Genomic DNA, 21,435 nt, shown 5'->3' on the forward strand with positions numbered 1-21,435 from the left:
TTAAAGCACACAGAGCCCTAGCCAGTTTGGCTCAGTGGTTAGAGCGTCGGCCTTCGGACTGAAGGGTCCCATGTTCGATTCCGGCCAAAGGGCATGGACCTCAGTTGTAGGCTTGTCCCCGGCCCCAGTCGGGGGGCGTGTAGGAGGCAACCAATTGCACATTGATGTTTCTCTCCCTCTCCCTTCCTCTCTCTGAAATCAGTAAAATGTACTAAAAAAAAATCTGGAAAACCTGTTCCACTATGTGTCCTAGCTTTGACCTTGGACAAGCTACTTACCCCTCCTGTGTCAGTTCCCTCATCTTATAAAAACGGGAAACACAGTGGGGATAGGGCGGAGCATAAGGATGAAACAAAATGAGGCATGTAAAGTGACTTATATCATTGGGAGGTGATTAATCATCGCAGTTATTATCACTTTTAAATCTACAAGCAATTTGCCCAGCCGGGCGTGGCTCAGCGGTTGAGCGTCGACCTAGGATCCAGGCGATCAGGGTTTGATTCCCGGTCAGGGCACAGGCCCGGGTTGCGGGCTCGATCAATGACTCTCTCATCATTGATGTTTCTATTTCTCTCTCCCCCTCTCCTTTCCTCTCTCTGAAATCAATAAAGATATATTTAATAAATAAATAAATAAATAAATAAATAAATAAATAAATAAATCTACAAGCAATTCACCCAAATTCGTTTCAGAGCAATTCTAAAGCAAACCTATATAAACTGGACATACCTATTTAACCAGGTTTGAAAAAAAACTCTTTGTTTTTTAAACAGCCAATTGCAACCCATTTTTTGGAAAAAACCTTAAATTAAAAGAAAAACTATGATACACTACGCAAATGGACTGTGATTACGAGATTATAAATACATTTATTGGTAGTGTTACTGAATTCTGAATGCAGAGAATAGCATACAAAGAAATCAGAACTTAAAGGAAACATAAAAAAGGCAACATATATACATATATATTTAACCAATTCTGCATATCTGTTTAGATTTACATACAAATGTAAAGCTAATTCCACAGCATTCATTATGAATATACATTGACTTCTAGTGTTCTCCATTCTAAAATACACTGTTTTTACGGTATTTACACTGAGTAAGATGTTTTGCTTGTATCTAATCAAAAAGCAAGACTTCGAGCCGGTACTGCAGCAGCCAGGTGAACCAGGAACTTTAAAGCAGCTCTTTAGAGGGGATAAAGCCTCCTCAATCCTGGACATGCAAATACGAGAGGGAGAACCAGCAGCAAACAACCACAGGGATACCACTTCTATTCTAAACGGTAAGTTCTAATTCTAGCAACAATTCAATTAGCAGTAGCTTAGATGTCTTTGTTGTAAAAAGTAAAACCATTAGTTCTTTCATTAGTTTTCTGACTATACTCAATGAATAATTATCAAGTCTTCATATTCTTTTTTAATAACCCAAGAATGTGATTTATACATAATAGAATCATTAACAAAAGAGGCCCTCAAACATACTGCTGAATGCTGCAATACAGTCTGGGAGCCAGATTCCAATTTACATAATATTACAATTCATAAAGCATTTATAACACCCAGCACAATCGTGTTCAGCGCTGTTAACTCAGAAATACTTCATCCATTCTTGCCATCAGAGAATTATTGACATGGATGAAATTGTCATGACAATTCTATAGGGCTTCTAAACAGGAGTGTGCATACAATGAAATAATTACACACTATGACACAACTGTAACAACATGGCAAGCTTACAGCACTGAAATTTTCACTATAGTAATAGCACTACAAAATTAGTGACCATTAAACATCAGCATTATTTTCCCCTAACTATTGAATAGAAAAAGTTTTCTGACTATATTACTGATGACTAGACCACCTTTGAAATAAACACTAGGGAAAATTGAAAAGTGAACAAAATGAACTCCTCAAGTTCACATTTCACAGCTATTAACAACAAGCAAAGCAGTTTACAAAAGAACAAAATTATCCTAAAAACAAATAAATATAAGATCAAATCAATCACTTTTGAAGAAAATATAGCTCACTTTCAAAAGTTCTATTTTGTTTGGGACTAGATTTGAAAGTATTAAAAAAAATCAGATTCCAATAATACTGACTTACCAGGAAGGGTTTGAAAAAAGCCCTTCAAGTTTTAAGCTGAATATTTCATTGTTTCCTCTGTTTCCAGACTGTAAATAGAGAAAAAGGGCTCTTGCAAAAATAAACAAAAACCACCAACCAAAACTACTCATACAAGGAAACCCTCTTCTTTCTGAACACTTCACTTCAGATGGTCCTGCATTAGGATTAGGTTTCTACGGCAAGAACTTCCCTTATCTTTCTTTCTTTCGTCATTTCCACATTTTATTAAACAAGGCTGTGCGTTCCTAAGAAGTCAGGTTGAGTCAGAGGTAGCTTTAGGATGCAGTATACTTGACTACAGTATGTAGTTAGTTCAAATGAACACGTCATTCTAAAAGGATTACAATATGCAAAAATGCAAAAAGAAAAACATGTACAGCTCTCACTGCCTTACACTAAGAGAACAATTTTGAGAAACTGCGAAACACTGGAAGCCAGGAAACGGGCACGTGCCCCATCTTCCATGAGCTCCTTTAATGCACCAGTTCAGGCTGGTTTTCCACAAAGGGTAGCACCCCACTCACATAGTAGGCAATGCCAAGAGACAGCAAAGCAATGACAAAGATTAAGAGCAAAACTCTCCAGAAGCCCAGATCCTCTACAAACTCCTGCCATGTGGTTCGGAAGCTGGAGAGAACTCCTTCGCCTTGCTGTAGGTTGGGATTGAGGAGAGAATGGCTTTCCATGGCGCTGTGGAAGACCCCCAAAAAAATAAATGGGCATGCGACAACACATTTCACCCATTTCAAAAACAACATAAACTATGTTATTTGGAAAAGAGCAACTTTATAACACATAAAGAAAGAAAACTGATATATGCACATATATATCTCACACACTTATGTACCGATGTATGTATCTGGACAACTACCTTAAACTGTAAATTGCTAAACCATGATTATGCTTCTTGGTTTTGTATCTAGCAAAGTCAAAGTTAAAAGTCCTTTTCTAACAAAAAAGTCCCAAGCAGCAGTCTTAAAGTAGGTCAAATGAGTTGTCTCCATCAGATACTAAACCAAAACACATTTGGTAATTTTAAATTTAGAAGAATTTAAAATGAAGATTCTTAATTTGAGAATTTGTGCTAATGAAAATAAGCAAAAATGGGCAAATCTAAAAAATCATTTAATCCAGTATGTGAACCTTAAAGTTAAAAGGGGACTATTTCACACTGAGTTAAAAATAGCTTCTCAATTGTAATAAAAAGGTACCAAGAAAACTAGCTATTAACAAAATATACCAAGCAAGGCCTCAAAAATTTACCTAGCAAAACCAAAAACATATCCTTAGAAATTTCTCATGGTAAAAAAGCTTAAAGTAATTTACTACTATTTTTTAGAAAGATAAAAATAAATGTCAAGTTATTTTGGAAGAACATAGTCTGTAACAAATAATAGATAACGTTATTAAATTGCTTATGGCATTCTGAGTCATCCAAAGTACACAGGTGAGAGGAAAGGGCTGCAAATGCATCTTGACTTCCTGCTTATTTTACCTACTTACCAGCTTTCAGTGATAACTCATGAGAAGCATGCCCTGTTCTAGAAGTAAAACTCTTTAATTTATTTGGAAAGTAATGAATATTTGAAGTATCTAAACAAAACAGTCCTAAGCTTCAGACTGGAATTAATGGTCCCCAATGAATATACCAGCCAGCACATGAAGAGGGAGGAAAGCAATCATGGGTACAAAGGAATTGCAGGGTGAACTATGAAAAATAGAGAGGATTTCATTTAGACTCAAATAATGAGCCTGATGGTCTAGGTGATCTATATGATCCTAAATCCAAACCTGACCAATCAGCTACTGGGTCAACAGCTGATGAGGGCCCCTGAAATATATTCCACTGAAAATTTTGGGAGGAGACTATAAATTCGTGGTCCCTTTTACCTAGTATAATCTGGAAGGCTTAAACTCCATGCAGTCAATGAAACTACATGCTAGCACAACCAAGTCTGGCCTACTGACTTTATCTGCTGAGCCAGTAAGACTAGGAGAAAAATGATTTGTTGCCTTTTCAGAGCTCCCTGAACTGAGTTCTGAACTGCTTCTAGATGAGAAATGATGAGCGATTTAAGACCCAGTCAGTCACTGTATCTTAGCTTCAATTATTCACAGGAGCCCAAATTTCATTTGTTCCAACTCAAGTAAAAGTCACTTTCACATTACTGAATTGTGTACGTGTTAAGTTTTGTCTTACTTTCTCTCCTACTGTTTTATTTTTCCTCAGCAGTCCACTTCCCTATCCTTGAAACTACCTTCTTAGTGTTTTCTAATACTGTCCAAGTTCCTACCCTTACTTATCTTTCTCTCTGCGTTTCTGACATTCCATTCCTTTTGTGACCTATACTAAAATTCTCAAACTCCTGCCCAGCCAAGTGTGGCTCAGCGGTTGAGCGTCTGCCTAGGATCCAGGTGATCAGGGTTTAATTCCCGGTCAGGGCATATGCCCGGGTTGCGGGCTGCAGCTGATCACTGACTCTCTTGTTGTTGATGTTTCTATCCCTCTCTCTCCCTCTCCTTTCCTCTCTCTGAACTCAATAAAGATATATTTAAAAAAATAATAAAAATAAAATAAAATTCTCAAACTTCTGCTTCCTTCCCTCATAATCAGTTCTCAAGCACCTCTTCTCCCCTGTGCTGCCGATGCACGGGTTTCCTTGCACAGAACATTATGTGCATGTGGGCACACAGTACTTTCTGTGAACAGCTTCTCAATTGTAATCTGGAGCCATAGGGACCTATATAAAGTTCAAAGAAAGTATCCAAGCTCTGCACTTGAAAGCAAATAAATATAAAACTCAAAAAGTTTTCATAAAAGATCCAAGGACTTAAAGTGACTTGCCCATTAAAAAATTATATCTTAAGTACCTTTCACTCTCAGCTGTCTGCATGGTCTCCAGTTTTGAGTGGGTTCCTCTGTTAAATCCTTTCACCTCCTGTTCTTCCAAAGATTCCAGCAATCGGATGACATCTTTATTCACTCCCCTGCGCTTTGCCAGAACTAAGGGTGTAGCACCTTGATGATTGCTAAAAAAAGGTCATAAAGAGGTCATCATAGTAGCTGCGCTCCACTGTTAGTACCTACTTGTGTAGACAGTGAAGAACATATAGGCCCAATTCAGTCAAAATGAAACCCAGAGCAGAACCACTGGCCAAGCTGAAACCTGAATTCTGAGTTAACCATCTTCTTTCCCTTCTAGGGAAAAAGGAAAAGGAATGTACAGGCCCAAGAGTGAGTGAGTAAGAATGAAACAGAAAATGAGGGCATCTTCCCAGAACTTAAATGCAAAGTCTAATTCTGGATTCATTTTCATTTGACATTTACATCTTATGGAATGTTTATTTTTAGAAGTCTAATAACTTAAAAAAAATCACAAATGCAACCAAACAGGACAGAGCCCAATTTACACTGAATCCTACAGTGAATTCCCACTACATGCCACCTTTATAGTAGAACCACTTATTGTCTTACTCAGATTTAGGGACATTAAAGCACCAATACATTAGAGCAACATGTAACTGCAGTTTAAAGGTCAAGCTCAGCTTTAAAGGTGGCCTGACATCTTTCCCACTTAAGCGAGCAAGTATCTCTAAAACAAATAAAGGGAACCACTTCTTCAAAATGTTCAGTATAAAAAGGACCCTGAGCCCCACAGAGATTATGAAGTGAGCATAGAATATTGTGTGATGGAAAGCAAACAAGCTTTGGAATCCGGGGGAACTAGGTTCAAATTCTAGCTATGTGACCTTTGTTAAGTCATTTAACCTTTCTTGTCACAACTATTTTATCTGTAAAACGAAGGTAACACCTACTGCAAGTTATTCATTTTGAGCTAACGTAAGTAAACACAGTGCCCAGCCTGTAACAGATTTAACAAATTTTAGTTCTTCTTTTCCCCTTGTATTACAACACACAATTAATAGCAGAACCAGCCACTATTTTCACAGAAGAACTTATACTGCTTCAGCATAAATCCAGAAGTCAGCCCCTTGTTCCTTCACTCTCCTAACAAGGTTCCATTGTTCTCAATGCCCTTCTGAACATGTCACTACAGTTGATCAATGAGGAAACAGAGTCAACAGACTCCAAGACTAGCCCTCTGGTTGGAGACTAATGGGAAGAAATGACCAGACTTCAAAAACCACAGAGAACTTACCAAATATCAATTTTGAGTCCATTGGAAACTAAGAATTGAATAGTATCCACATGACCACAGAGATGAAGAGCTGTGTTCCCTTGATAATCTGTGGCCAGAAGATCAGCACCAAATTTGTGCAGCAACTGGCAGATGTCTACATTCCCGCGAGCTGCTGCAAGGTGAAGGCCTGTTCTGCCCCTGCTGTCACGAATATTTGGGTCAAAGCCACTTTCCAAAAGCCGCTTGGAATAGTTAAAGTCTCCATCAATACAGGCTTGCAGCAAGGGCACATTAGTCTGAGAAGAATCATTTACAAAAACGTAGGACATTGTTCTGATGTGGTGGGTGCCTGTAATGAAATATGAGGTGAGACTCGGTGAAGCCAAACTAAATCAAGACAAGGAAGTCATTTAGAAAAGCCCTTTTTGTTACCCTTCTTGGCCTCCTGCCTCTAGGAAATTACCTCACCAAGCAGAAACAGCAAGAAAGTTATCAATTATATTTTATTTTCCATTAAAATGTCTTATTTCCTTCATATCTGCTGGGTCAAAATTGCAATTAAATTACTATACTGCTCTATTTTGATTTTCATCATGTAAAAAGAGTAAGATATTTTTAAAGTTAAGCAAGATGTAACTGCTTAACTTCATTGCACTGACAGAAAATGTAACTACACGATGCTTAGACTTCAAAGAACTACCTACCTACACACCTACACACACACACACACACACACACACACACACACACACACACTACTGCTGACACCCTCACTTAAAGCAAAGTAATTCCTTCACATACTTGCTTCTCATTGTGTTTGAGATATTCTACATGGTAAACAGAACTCGTGCTCAAAAGTTAACTAAACCAGCATTAAAAAAACAGCAAAATCAACACTCAGTAAGGTCCTGCTAACTATTGTGTTCATAGTACAAACTTCAAATTTTAATAGAAAGAGAAAAGCTAAGAAAAGCAATAAACTCAATTTAAAAATTGGAAATATCACGAATCAATTCAGATTGTCCATCTTTTTTCCAGTACTGATCATTTTCTCCTCTGTTCTATGGTTATCTAAACATCTGGCTTCAGCCCTGGCCCGGGGCTCAGTTGGCTAGGCGTTACCCTGTGTGCCAAAAGGCTGCTGGTTTGACTCCTGGTCAGGGCACATGCCCAGATTTTGGGCTCGATTCCCCATAGGGGGCATACAGCAGGCAGCCAATCAATGTTATGCTCTCACATTAATATTTCTCTCTCTCTCCTTCCTCTCTAAAATCAGTAAAAAATCTTTAATAAATAAATAAATATCTGACTTTACCCAACTCCCATTATCTGAAGATTGAGAGATGAGGAAAACCAGGCCTGTCCAGGAATAGAGAGGTGGGACAAAGGCAGCAATCCCAACTGTGTCCTCGCTAATATTTCATCCACCCAAGTAGGGGAGCTTCGCCAGTTTGTCCACATCTTTCACTGACACTTCCCTGCCCCAGTGGTCTCTCAGTGAGAGAGTGAGTGAGTGAGTGAGTGAGTGAGTGAGTGAGAGAGAGAGAGAGAGAGAGAGAGAAAGAGGGAGGAAGAGGGAGAGACAGTGTGTATGTGTATCTCTCTGTGTCACTCTCCCAGTAAATCATTGTAGAAATCCAAATGATGAGAGCTTGGTCTAAGGCAGTGGCAGACAGAAGGGGGCATACTGGAGAGGAATATATAAGATAAAATTAGTACAACTTAATGACCTGTTAGATATAAAGAGTGAGAAGGAGCTGTTAAGGAGAATTCTAAATAAAGGGAAAACCTGCTTATGATTAAGAATTATAGAGATCAAGATAAAATAAACTTCAGATTATGACATTATATGATGCTTTTTAAAGAAATTAACCCACTGAGAAGAAATTACTCAGTAAAATTGTCAAGAATTTTCTTTTGAGGGTAAACTCCTTATTTTCCTCTACAGCATTCATTGAATTGGATCATTAAAAAAGACATAGCTATCACAAACTTCTAAAAAAAATAAAATACAACATAAGTGCTTTTCAAGATGTAATGTGCTTTGGTTAAATTGTGTATGAATAGATTCTGAAAAACAATTTACTTGGTGTTTTTGATTCAAACACAGTAAGAATTCTTGTGGTTTACAGACTGGGATTCTTTTGAGTGTTGGCTGAGGTAAAAAAAAAAAAAAAAAAAGCCTTTCTTGTCTATTTTTTAAGAAAGAGTAAGAGTGGTGTATTTTGTGAGTTCCCTTGTGCCTTTGAGAAACTGCTAACCTCACCCCCAAATTTAACAAGCTCAATGTTAGATAAGCTTTTCATTTTGATCACAGAACTGAATCTGTCTCAAAGCAGGCCACAATAGAAAATACTCACGTAAGCCTTAAGATTAGATCTTTTTTCAGTGGTCACCTGGCAGTTCTCTGAGTTCTTAAGATGGTTCAACAGGATATCCAGAAATGTACCGGCAAGGTTCTACAGTAAATAGAAAATTCAGTTATAACAAAGGTATGGTGTGAAAAAGGACTTGCTGTTCTATTTAACACAGACAAGCTACTGCGACCTGTGGATATTCCCCAGAAAATCTATGGGTAAGGCTAGTAAAGTAACTGACGAGTAATAAAGTATTGAAAAGGGAGAAAAAAGGGCATAATAAAGAGTGCCTCTGTTGCCCACAAAGAACAATCAGAAAGATAGAAAAACAATCAAATTATGTGTCAGCAGCAGAGAAAAAACTGGGCTCTGAAAATTCGCTTAAGTCACTGGAATTCAGAATGCGTATTTTTCATGTGCATGGTGGCTAGGTCTCCCCCTAAGATTATCCCCCCTCTTTTCTTTTCAGTGTGAAAGAAAAACTGGCTCAAATCTATCTGCAGTCTTTTCCACATGGCTGACCCTGCGCCTCCTGCACTGTGGTGCTGATCCACCTGCACACTTTCACTAGGACCCAGGGAGGCGTCCCCCTCTGTGCACTGAGAGGTATTTCCAGAGTACCGCCTGTCCCACCGCATTCTTCTCTTGACGGACCGTGGCAGAGGGAGTCATGGACAGGCAGTATGGACCATAAAAAAATCAATATTAATTTGTTAAACAAACATGTACTGTGTGCCTGAAAAGTGCTGGTACCATGCTAAGTGGTGGGGTATAAACTCTAAACCCCAAATTTATAGCTCTGGCTGAAATTCAGGTCAACCTTTCACTGGTCATTCATGTTCACTGTTAGCAAATCCCTTTAAATAAACATATGCAGAGAAATAATTAATGGTACTTTATGAAGCTCCACTTACAGTATGTAAGTCAGCTGTATCATAAGGGCAATCAGTGCGGGGTTGGAAGTGAAGACTAGGACTGACAAACTGTATGTGAAGACAAGTCCCACAATAGTGTCAGCAAATAACATGACGACTGAAAACACACCAAACATCTGCCCTCCTCAACTGTTTCCTAGTTAACTGCATAATACCAACTTAGTCAAGCTTCATATCACAGAGCCACTTAATTGATTTTCTGATTCACCTGAAACCTAAGTAGTCTCCTTTCTTGTCCTGACCCCTGGAGCTAAGTCTCCATGACTAACACCTCTCTCTAATATATAATCTGGCTTTAATTTTCAATGCTAAAATGGTGCAGGGCAGTTACTCTGAAGATAGTAGGGTTCACATTATGAAAAGGACAAGTTTTGCTTCTCATTTGGAGACAGAATTATAGATTATCAAGTTTACTTCCCGCGCCTCCAATAATCTTAATGTTGCCTTAAATCCACAGAAAGACATTACTTCTGCCATTTTCTTTTAGTATACAAGGCCCCATAAGAAAATAAACTTGATCAAATTGCAGATTTATGTGATTTCAAACAATATTATACAAATGCATTAGATCTAATTCCTAGACACCTGCCAAGAAAATGTCTAAGACCCCAATTAGATCTTAATCACTAGAAATCTATTCATAGCTTCTTCAAGAAGTTATGGAAGTGAGTAAAAATCAGGATACATACTAACTTTTGTCTAAGAGATGAAGAGGTCTACAGATTTTTCAAATTAAGCCTTTTATTCTGAGATAATTATAGATTCGCATGCAGTTGTAATAGAGGTCCTGTGTACTTTTTACCCAGTTTCCCCCAACAGTGACATCTTGCAAAACTATGTCACAACAATGTCACAACCACTGATCTATTCACACTGATATAGTCAAGATATGGAACATTTCTATCACCACAAAGGTCTCTCATATTTCCCTCCTACCTCCACCGCACTTTATCCCCTGGAAACCACTACGCCGTGTTCCACTTTTATAATACTGTCATTTCAAAAATATTACATCAATGGAACCATTCAGTATGTAACTTTGGGTGATGCTTTTTATTTTTTCACTCAACATAATTCTCTTGAGATTTATGCAGTTTGTTTGCATCAATAGTTTGTTTCTTTTTTATTGCTGAGTAGTATTCCACAGTGAAGATGTACTACAGTTTGTTTAACTGTTCACCTACTGAAGGGCAGGTGGTTGTCTCCAGTTTTTGGTTGTTAGGCTAAAGCTTTCAAGCATCCAGGTACATATTTTTATGTGAAAATAAGTCTTCCATTTCTCTGGGTCAAATAACCATAAGTGCAATTGCTGGGTTTACAGAGGCCTAAAGATTTTGACAAAGATTGTTGAGTATGAAGGTGCCCACCTTCCCCAATAAAAAAAAAAAGAAGAAGATTGTAAGGTCTTCTTTGAAATTATCTGTCTGGATGCCTCGGGGAACCCGGAGTTAGAGAGGTTATTTATGGAAGAGCTCACAGGACCAAGCATTTGGAAGGGCTCAGGTGGATGCCCTGGTATTTACCAAAGGAAGTGAGTAATAAGAACCAATCCACAAGTAGAGTTAGAGTCACTAATGTGAGAGTGTGAACAGCGAACTAGTATCTTTGAAGATTCACAGAGGGGATTCTATTCCCCTGGAAATGGATGTGAAAGCTAAGTATACCGAAGGCTGCTTTTAGAGGTGGGGAATGCAGAAGGGTAAGAGATGTGATAGTCTGACTCTTCTGAGAAGGGCTACTTTTAAGTGTACAGTACTCTATAGAGGTAGTTGTTCTACAGTCAGAGACTGTTAAGAGAGTATGGCTACTCCACTCAGAATGTATCTAGAGCTGAAGGACCTGGGTTTGAAACCCACTTCAGCTACTTACTAATTGTACGATTTAAGCACCCCCAAAATAACAATTACTACCCTCCCAAGACTGGACACAGCTCATGGAGACCAGTGATCTACTGTACTGAACACAGCTTGCATAGAACATTGATCCACTGGTAACACAGCAGCTTTTAACAATGGGTGACCTCTACTGGTCAGTAAAGATGTCCAGGGAAGAAAACTGGTTCCTAGCAGAAGAAAAACCACAAGAACAGTCAATAGTAGGAATAGTAGGAATCAGCACGCCCCAGAAAGCCTTCTGCTTGTTCACTATGGCCTGGTTCCTAAGGGACAGTTTCCACTGACTGTTTCAAAGGCTGACTCGCTGGGATTGTTAAAAGCAGGCACTGTGGTGGTCAGGTCTTAGGAGGCTGGCTCAGCCCAGCATTTAAAACTCCTAACCCCATGCTCTGTGGCACTGCCTAAGAATCTTCATGAGAATGGAGTCACTCATCCTTTGGGACAAGGCAGTCACCCAGAACTGTTACAAGAACTCCTAACACTAAATAATGCTTGTCTCAATCCAAATAACAAAACAATTAGGAGATTTTGGTGGAAGCTTGTGAGTCACTGATTTAATGGCAAGTTCTTGTTAATATTCTTTTTCTTTATATTTTTCTTTTATGCTAATCTTAGGTCAATCTGCACAACTTAAAGATAGTAATCTTGATGGTTAAGAACTAATGGAGAACACATGTTCTATTTTAACATATATTTATTATACTATAACTTTAAATTGGTCTTCTATATCCAATATCACCAACTATATATAATGTATTGATTTATTTTTCATTTTGAAAGGTCACTGGGAAAGGCAAGACTAAGTACTACATTCCTGGTTCAAATGGACTGACTACGTTATGCCAACATAGCAACTTTAATCAGAGATCAGAACACCAGACATTTCAGCAAAAGGCAAGGAAATATGGCATATCTGGAGAGAGACGTTATCACACCTATTACCTACATTTTCTAATGTCAAAGAAAAGTACTAAAACTGAAAATGATATACTACAGTAAATGGTACCCCAAAATCTGGATTCTCTATACCTCACTTGGTTAATTCTTATTCTTTTAAAAGGATACGGTTACTTTAAAATATAAAATAACCTCAAAGAACCATAAAACAAGAACTTCCAATGAAGTCATTAAATCCTAACTGCTCGCACTTTAAAATTACTGCTCTTAAAACCTGAGCACTGTGCAGATCCACAGATACTGGCAAGGACAAACCCTATCTATGAGAAATCTAGCTCTGATCAAGTAAGAATTTTAACAATTTTAATCCTTTCGAAAACATTAATAATGTATTTCTTTAGTCTTCTTATAATACTTCAGGCACTATTTAAGTGTTTTTCCTGTAATCACTGGTTTAATCTTCATAAAAACTCTGTAAGGTAAAAACTATTATTATCCTCATTTTATGTGTAAAAAAATTAAGTCACTAAGTTTGTTTTTATAAGATTCTTTTTTATATAATAAATCAGCTTAGCAAACCTTCCCATCAAAGATTACATAAAGGGAAACATTAGTTCTGGTCCACAAACTCTGAATTAACTCCTTATAATTATTTTATTGAAAATAAACTTCTTTTTAAATTGTGGAAAAACAATAAATATCTGGAATTGTTTCTTACTTTACAGAAAACATCAGTTCAGCTCATATATTCTGAATTAACTCTCTGTAATCATCTCACAGGAAGTAAATTTTTTTTTTTTTTAAATATATCTTTATTGATTTCAGAGAGAGGAAAGGAGAGGGAGAGAGAGAGAGAAACATCAATGATGAGAGAGTCATTGATCGGCTGCAGCCAACAACCCGGGCATGTGCCCTGACCGGGAATCGAACCCCGATCGCCTGGATCCTAGGTCGACGCTTAACCGCTGAGCCACACCCGGCCGGGCGGAAGTAAATTTTTGAAAGTATGAGAAAACAGTAATAAAATATTTGGAAACGTTTTCTACTTTACAGGAAGTTACTAAATTCCTGGACTCATTATTCTCAAGTATTTCTTACTCATTGAATTAGCAAGAAAACACTTGCCTAAAATTGTCTTTCTCCATCAGGAAATCAGAAAGCACCAAAAAAGGATTTCTGATATGTATTTTCTGCAATACTTATATTACTTTATTATTTGTTTGCATTATTAAAATTTAGTTACAATTCAAGTTTTAGAAAGACACTGGCTTAAAACAAATCAAAATTGTTCACAAAGGGAATACTGGTCATCTTGGATATTTTATTTTACTCTAATATCTTTCAGTATTTTCCAAAATCTTTACTGTGTAATTTTACCATGTTTAAAATTCTTAGCAAGGGACTTCCTCCCACTGGAAATTTCCAGTTTATAACTTGCAATTATACAATAAAGACATTAAATTCAGCACTGGGAGGTCAATCTAAAGTCTTTCATGCACATATAGTACTTTTGTAAAAAGTTATTTGATTTTTTTTTAAGAAAATAAGTTTTTACTCAATACAGCAACACATTTATTTGTATGGCCTAATGGTGCCACCTTGTGGTCTACCTGGGCTTCAAGTGCAACTAAAGTATATATTACTTCCTCAGAGATTTCTGCATGTTCGTTGCAGTATTATTCACAATACTAGTCAAGATATGGAAACAACCTAAGTGTTGTTTAATAAATAATATTATAAATAATAAAGAATATATATACACACACACACAATGAAATAATATTCAACCATAAAAAAAAGAAAATCCTGTCATTTGCAACATGGATGAACCTGGAGGATATTATGCTAAGTGAAATAAGCCAAACACAGAAAGGCAAATACTGCATGACCCCGCTTATATGTGGAGTCTAAAAAGCCTAACTCACAGAACCAGAAAGTAGAATGGTGGTTGCCAGGGACTGAGGGGTAAGAGAAATGGGCAGATGTTGGTCAAAGTATATAAACTTTCAATTATAAAATGAATAAACTCTGAGGATCTAATGTACAGCACAATATTGTAATTAATAATACTCTATTGCATATTTAAAATTTTCTGAGTAGATAAAGATTCTCACCCACCCCACCCCCACACAAAGGTAAAAGGTGTGTTAATTAACTTGATTGTGGTAATCATTTCACAATCTATCATGTTATACATGTTTTTAAAAACTCGTGTTATAGAATCTAAATGTATACACACTTTAACAGCTGATAGCTCAATTTTGAAAATGAAATGTATTTTAATAAACACTGCCTTTATAATTATTCAAAGTGTGTGTATACATTTTTTTGAGGACACCCTATATATACAATTTTTATCTGTTAATAATACCTCAATAAAGCTGGAAAAAAGAAAAAGGAACAAGCATCTATTGAATTTGGAAATTAGCTATTCCTTTGTCACTGACTTTATTTTTATATAAAATTTAAGTTAAGTTGATCATTCTTATGTTTGTTTACTGGTTTGGAAAACAAGAACTTTATTACAAAGGTATAACCGAAAACTTAAGTTCTAATAATGAAAATTATTTTAAATAGGTAAATCTTTTAAAACCACCACAACAGAGTCCTTTACTGAATGCCTACACAAAATACAACTCTTTAATTATTTTCCTTGTATGAAATCTAGAAAAAGTCTTTAGTAGAAAGGTACTGAGCAAATTTAGTATAACAAATTCAATAGTATACAGTTGACCCCTGAACAACGCAGGTTAGGGGTGCCACGAAGTCAAAAACTCATGTATAACTTTTGACTCCCCAAACACTTAACTATAGTCAGCCTTTCACATCGGCTGTTTCAACCAAACACAGATGGAAAACAGTATTGCTGTTGGGAAACCCTAGTTGGGAATATGAAAATACTGTTTTCCAAATGCGAAATCTGCATATAAGTAGACCTACACAGTTCAAACCCGTTTTTCAAGGGTCAATTGTTTAGTGACAATCTCAAAAGTTCTTTCATTTTTAAAAGATGAATAACAGCCCAGGCGGCGTGGCTCAGCGGTTGAGCATTGACCTATGATCCAGGAGATGGAGGTTTGATTCCCAGTCTGGGCACATGCCTGGGTTTTGGGCTTGATCCCCAGGAGGGGGCGTGCAGGAGGCAGCTGATCAATGACTCTCTCATCATTGATGTTTCTTTCTCTCTCTCCCTTCCTCTCTCTGACATCAATAAAGATATAGTAAAAAAAAAAGAGAGATGAATAACAAAAGAAAGTCAACATGAAGTCAATGAAAAAATTCTGCACCAGACAAGAGAAGAGGTTCATTAGCTCTACACAGAGAAAAAAACACACCATGAAAAATTATTTACAATAAAAATTGTTTTAAATCCAGAAAAAAAACTACTCTTGGGAATATACAAAAAATTAAGAACTCAGACTGAGGGGAAAAATCGTATTACTAAAAATAGACTATGTTAAATAAAAACATAAAAAGAATTTTAAATCATCCAAATTGTAAGCAGTAAGGAACAGAACAAACATCTCTGAAAATCAGATCGGTGATAGAGAGGCCTAACTTCAGAAGCTATCCAAAGATACAAGTTAAAAAGAATGTGGGAGATGATTATGAGAAGCAGAGAGCAGAGACAAACCATGAAAAATTCCTAGAGGGAAAAAAGAAGAAAACAAAAGGTACCAACTAAACAATTTCCTCAGCTGATAAAAAGATTTCCATCTACAGACTGAAGGACTTTTCATCTTCCAGATAAAAAAGGGATATTAAAAAATCAATAGATAAAACCCTAAACTTCAAAATATTTTATTTAATCACTTTAAATCCTTACAATGCAATCAATGGCTGTATCTGTTATAGAAAAAATATATGACAAAGACCAAGAAAAGAGTCTGTATCCACAATCAGGATGGTGTAAATATACTATACACCTTGTAGATTATTTTGTATTCAGTCCGCACCTTACTAGATTTGTCAGATCAGTAGGAGGAGACACAACTGATTTCCTTCTCTACTTGTCGCTCTCTGTTCACTTGATTCCAGCACTCCACGCTCCCACCTTAAAGGCTTCTCCTCCTCCGTCTCCTATGTGCTTCTTAATCTCTCCAACCTATAAAAATGGGAAGCACCAAAGGTGACTCTTCATTTCTTTAGACAAGATTTCATACAATCTCATGGTTTAAATACTATCTATTTGCTAATGAATCCCAAATTTCTATTGAGAGTTGGGACCTGTCCCTTGAACACCAGCCTCACAATGACCCCATGTGAACAGGGATCTCAAACCTGACACGTCTAAAACTAAATTCTTATTTCTCGCTCCACCCACATCCCCATCTGCCTCCACCCTCAAGCCTTCCCCAATAAACAGCAGCTCCATTCTCCCAGCAGCTCAGGCCAAAGGCCTTGGAGCTGTGCTTCACTCTACTGGCACACTCCACATCCAATCCATCAGCAAATCTTGAAGGCTGATGACGGCTTCTTCCTACTCTATTGCTACCACCAGGTCTAAGCCCCCACTTGGATTACTGAAACCTCCTAACCGGTCTTCCTGCTTCTATCCTTGCAGTTGATTCTAAAGCATGAGTGAACATTTAAAAACTTTAAGTCGAATCCCCTAATTCCTCTGCTCAAAACCTTTCACCCACCTTCTTCCCCAGTGAGAGAAAAAGACAGTCTTCACCAGGACCAGTTAGGTCTCTGAAGCCACCCTCCATCCCTTACTCTGCTCAAACTCGCTGGCCTCATTGCTCGTCCTCCACTAAGATCAGCGGTTTCTGGACTTTTGCACTTGCCCAGTGTGCTCTTCCCCAAGAGAGCTGCACGGCTGTCCTGCACTCCAGGTTTTGCTCAAGAGTCTTCTCCATGACAATGTTCCTTATTTCAAAACTGCATTTGCTCCTTCCCTGGTGCTCCCTAACCCCATTCACTGCTTTATTTGTCTTCTTAGCAACTCTTACCATCTGACTGGATATATTAATTTTTAAAAATTGTTTTTTGTGACCTGACCGGGTGGCTCAGTTAGTTGGAGCACTGTCCGGAAATCAAAAGGTTGCGGGTTCAGTCCCCAGTCAGGGCACATACCTAGGTTTCGGGTTCCATCCCAGGTCTGGGTGCATATGGGACACAACTGATCAATGTTTCTCATATGGATGTTTCTCTCTCTCCCTGCTCTCTAAAAAAAAAAAATATATATCAATGAACACATATCCTCAGGTGAGGAGTTGCCCGGCCAGGTGTGGCTCAGCTGTTGAGCATCGACCTAGGATCCAGGCGATTGGGGTTCGATTCCTGGTTGGGACACATGCCCAGGTTGCGGGCTAGATCAATGACTCTCTCATCACTGATGTTTCTATCTCTCTCTCTCCCCCTCCTTTCCTCTCTCTGAAATCAATAAAGATATATTTAATAAATAAATAAATAAATAGATAGATAGATAAATAAATAAAAATAATTGTTTTCTGTCTTCACCCCCACCTCCCTCCAGTGGAATGTTAGCTGCACGGGGACAAGATTTTGTTTTGTGTTGTTTACTTTTGCACCCCCAGAACACAGAACAACACCTGGCAGAGAAAAGCACTCAACAGACATTTGCTATATGGATGTTGAATATGCAAACCCTTAAATCGTAATAAGGCTAAGAGATTTGAGACACCATAATATACAACCTCTTTCCACAATGGGAAATAGGACTTCTCCTCTGACACTGATAGGAACTGAAAATTTTATCTTCCACAGTAACAACCTCAGTTTGCTTCAAATAACATGCCAAAAATCGCTTCATTCCTCTTTTCCTCAGCCTCTCCCCAATGCCTTTTCCCACGTCCTCTAAAATATTCACTTACTGGTATCCCAAAAACCTCATTTCAGCATTACTGTCAAAATACTGCAAAGGCAAAGTGAACTCACTAAAAGTGGTGTTTTATATCGGAGGGTGAGTGCTCCGGCCCAAGTTAAACCCATCGTCACTCTAATCCTTAATGAGTAAACATTTTTCTCATTGCACTCCTTTTAAACTAAAAAGGAGTTTGTACAGGGCTCTTCCATGTGGCCGAGAAAATTAAGCCTGAGAGAAGTCAGTTCAAGCTACAAATCAAATTAACAACAAAAGTCTTATAGAACATGTTTGGATAGGTCACAAAAGCAGGGGGCACTGGAGTGAGGGAGAGGAGGGTCGAAGTCCAGCCCCCCCCCCCCCCCCCCCCCGCTTTGCTAGCTACCTAACCTTGAACAAATTCATGTAGACTCTCTGTGCCTCGGTTTCCTTACCTGTAAAATGGAAATGGTACTTCCCAGGATCGCTCCAAGAACTGAAGTTACCAGGTACTGGAAGGCACTGGGCACAGAGCCGGCACAGAGCAAGCACGGGGGGTGCTGCGCCTGCACTCCAATTCCTGCCCCGCTGATGTGGCAGCTCCTCGGCACCACCGTCAGTTTTTAAGGAACGAGGAGTGTTACCGTTCAATGGTCTATTTCCTACCTCGACCCGTTCCCATTCTGAACACGTGGGCCGCTGTACAGAACACACGTCGCCGTGTCCCGAGGCTGAGCGCTGCGCGGCGCCATCTGGGGAGCGAACGGCGCGCCTCTCGGCGCTGCGGGCGGCGGAAGGACAAGCGGGCCGGGGCCGTTCTGCGCAATTCCCTTCCACCTCCGCAGCTCCCGCTCAGGCCGACGCCGCGGGCTCCTCAGAGCCGACCACGCACCGCCCGCCTAACGCGGCCGAAGCCCACGTGTGGCCCGGGCCTGACGCCCAGAGGCCGCCCGGGGCTGCGGCTCGGGCCTCGGGCCCCCGGTGCCGCGCGCGCGCCCCGCCGGCCGGCAGACGCAGGCCGGCCCCCGCCGCGGACAACCTCGGCCCTCGCCCGCAGACGCGCACAAGCCCCCACGGCCCCGCAGCCCGTGGGGCCTAGCGAGCAGCACGGCCGCCCGCGCCCCGGGGCCCGCGGGGCCGCGTCCCGCTCCCTCGGCCGCCGCGCAGGGGCGGGGCGCCCGGGCGGCCTCGCCCCTCGGGCCCCTCGGCCAGGCCCCGGGCCGCGTCGCTCCGGGGCTTCGGGGCCGGGGCGGGAGGTGGCAGCGGTTTCCACCCTGCGGCTGTCCGCGGGGCCCCCTCCCACGTACCTTCGAATCGGCCGAGCGGAGGTGACAGCTGCCGCAGGCCTCCCGGCGGCGAAGGCGGCGACGGGCGGAGCGGAGAGGCGGCCACAGAGACCAGCGGAGCCCCGTCCGGGCAGAGCGGCCTCCCGCTGCGGCGGCCGCGCGACCCCTGGAGGCGGGAGGCCCGCACGGCGGCTCGGCCCCCCTGGGTCACAAACCCAGGGTCCGCCTCCCCGAGTCCGGCGAAGTACCAAACTGCGGGCACGGAGGAGGGGAAGACGGCCTGGAGCGTTGCCCCATCTGAGCCCGGGAGTAGTTGGCAGTTCTCCCGAGCTTTCCTGAATATCCACCCCACCCCTCGGCTAAGCGAAGGCTTCGGACGCGAGGGCCGTTTGATGCAGAGCTAGGCAGCCACCAGTGGCCGCTGGGCAGGTCTCCTCCACAACCCAAATAGATACATTAGTAATTAGCTACATTAGTGGCCGGGTGCTCCAGCTCTAAAATACGACCCTGAGTTTTTAGTTTTTCAAAAACGGTTTGAGTAGTTACATCCCACTTTTTAGGATTCCCAGACGAAATGCAACATCCATGTGTCCAACCAAAACTAAAAATGTGGGCGGTGGGAGTTCATTTACCGAAAACATTTGTTTTCATGCCAATTTCGTGGAAATCAGTTGTATATTACAGTGTCCCAAATCTCTTAGCCTTATTATGATTTTTAGAGTTTGCATATTCAACATCCATGTCGCAAATGTACAGCCGAGAAGACTTCCCTCCGCACAGTGCCCACCCCTCCCTTGAATTCTGTGCATTTGCCCAACCAAGCCACCCTCCTGCCCACCCATTCAGGGGCTGTGACTCAGCCTAACAGTTTGTTCTTGAAAATGTCATGTAACTCTTTAGGATTATTGTCAAATTTAAGAAACCTCTATCAAATTTCTTTCAGGTAAGAATTATAAGATTTCAGGGCATTTCACAATTTTCCTGTGCAGTGACTAATCGCATATATTAAATACTCTTCAAATTGATGACATTTACTAACCAATTTGTCATGGATGTCCTCCTTGTGGTTGTGTGTTAAGTTTATAATATTTTCATTGATGCTGGTTAATTATGTCAAAACAGCCAAGAAATTCAACCTTTTCCCAAGGTGTTCAAACAATTTACTGTTCTTCATCCATTGGTGTATCAAACAACCTGAGAGCCTATTCATTACGTCTATTTAAATGTATCTCTCCTCTCTTTCTTCATGAATTACTGCTTTTTTTGAGAGAGACGCACACATGGATGTGAGAGACACATCAATTGGTTGCCTCCAGCATGTGCCCCTCCTGGGGCGGGGGATCAAGCCTGCAACTGAGGTATGTGCCCTTGGCCGGAATCGAACCCTACACCCTTCAGTCCACCGGCCAGCACTCTAACCACTGAGCAAAACCACCTAGGGCTTACTGCTTTTGTTTGACCTGAAAAATGTGGGGACTAGGCAGACAGCTTTTTTTTCTGATGACATTAAGGGAGTGAACTGTATGCTACACATACATATTCTGTGACTCCTTCATGTCACCACACCTGGGGACTTTAGCACAGTGGGTGTCAGGAGCATTCATGGAAGCCACTCCTACACTCCAGCAATAACTTAGCACTGCATGGGACCACATTCAACTATTTTTGACCTACATAACAGCAAGTGCATATAGTTCAACCTAATATATGTGTCTTCTCACCCCCAATGCAAATTTTCTTTGCATTCCTAGGTCCCTTACACACAGTAGGTGTTTTCTATTAAAAAGAAAAAGACTTCAACTATTCTTAAGTTAGCTAAATAGTGGATAAGCTTCCATTTTCATCTAAAAATGCACCTTAACCCATTAATATACTTACCATGGGTGATTTGGGATGTTTATGATTCTCCCTGCCAACATTTCCTGCTACAGTCTAAAACATAAATATAAAACTTTATGGTACTAGAAGTCATGGCTAGAGGCA

General features: G+C 40.1%; 1 protein-coding gene across 2 annotated transcripts; it reads right to left on the reverse strand.

Annotated features, from left to right (window-relative positions):
• Positions 1-849: 849 nt before the first annotated feature.
• On the reverse strand, positions 850-19,559 carry ANKRD46 (ankyrin repeat domain 46). 2 transcript variants are annotated; one of them, XM_016198496.2, is made up of 6 exons: positions 17,437-17,475; positions 16,314-16,462; positions 8,634-8,732; positions 6,292-6,622; positions 5,003-5,161; positions 850-2,821 (listed from the first exon to the last, which is right to left on the reverse strand). In XM_016198496.2, the coding sequence occupies exons 4-6, from the start codon at positions 6,600-6,602 to the stop codon at positions 2,605-2,607; spliced, it is 687 nt and encodes a 228-aa protein (XP_016053982.1). In that variant the 5' UTR covers positions 6,603-6,622; positions 8,634-8,732; positions 16,314-16,462; positions 17,437-17,475; the 3' UTR covers positions 850-2,604. The 2 variants fall into 2 exon arrangements, with proteins under 2 accessions (XP_016053982.1, XP_087681435.1); XM_087825309.1 differs by lacking the exons at positions 16,314-16,462; positions 17,437-17,475 and adding an exon at positions 19,474-19,559.
• Between the last annotated feature and the right edge of the window lie 1,876 nt (positions 19,560-21,435).

This window comes from Miniopterus natalensis, chromosome 16, assembly GCF_054644295.1.
Source record: "Miniopterus natalensis isolate mMinNat1 chromosome 16, mMinNat1.hap1, whole genome shotgun sequence".
Lineage (NCBI taxonomy): Eukaryota > Metazoa > Chordata > Mammalia > Chiroptera > Miniopteridae > Miniopterus > Miniopterus natalensis.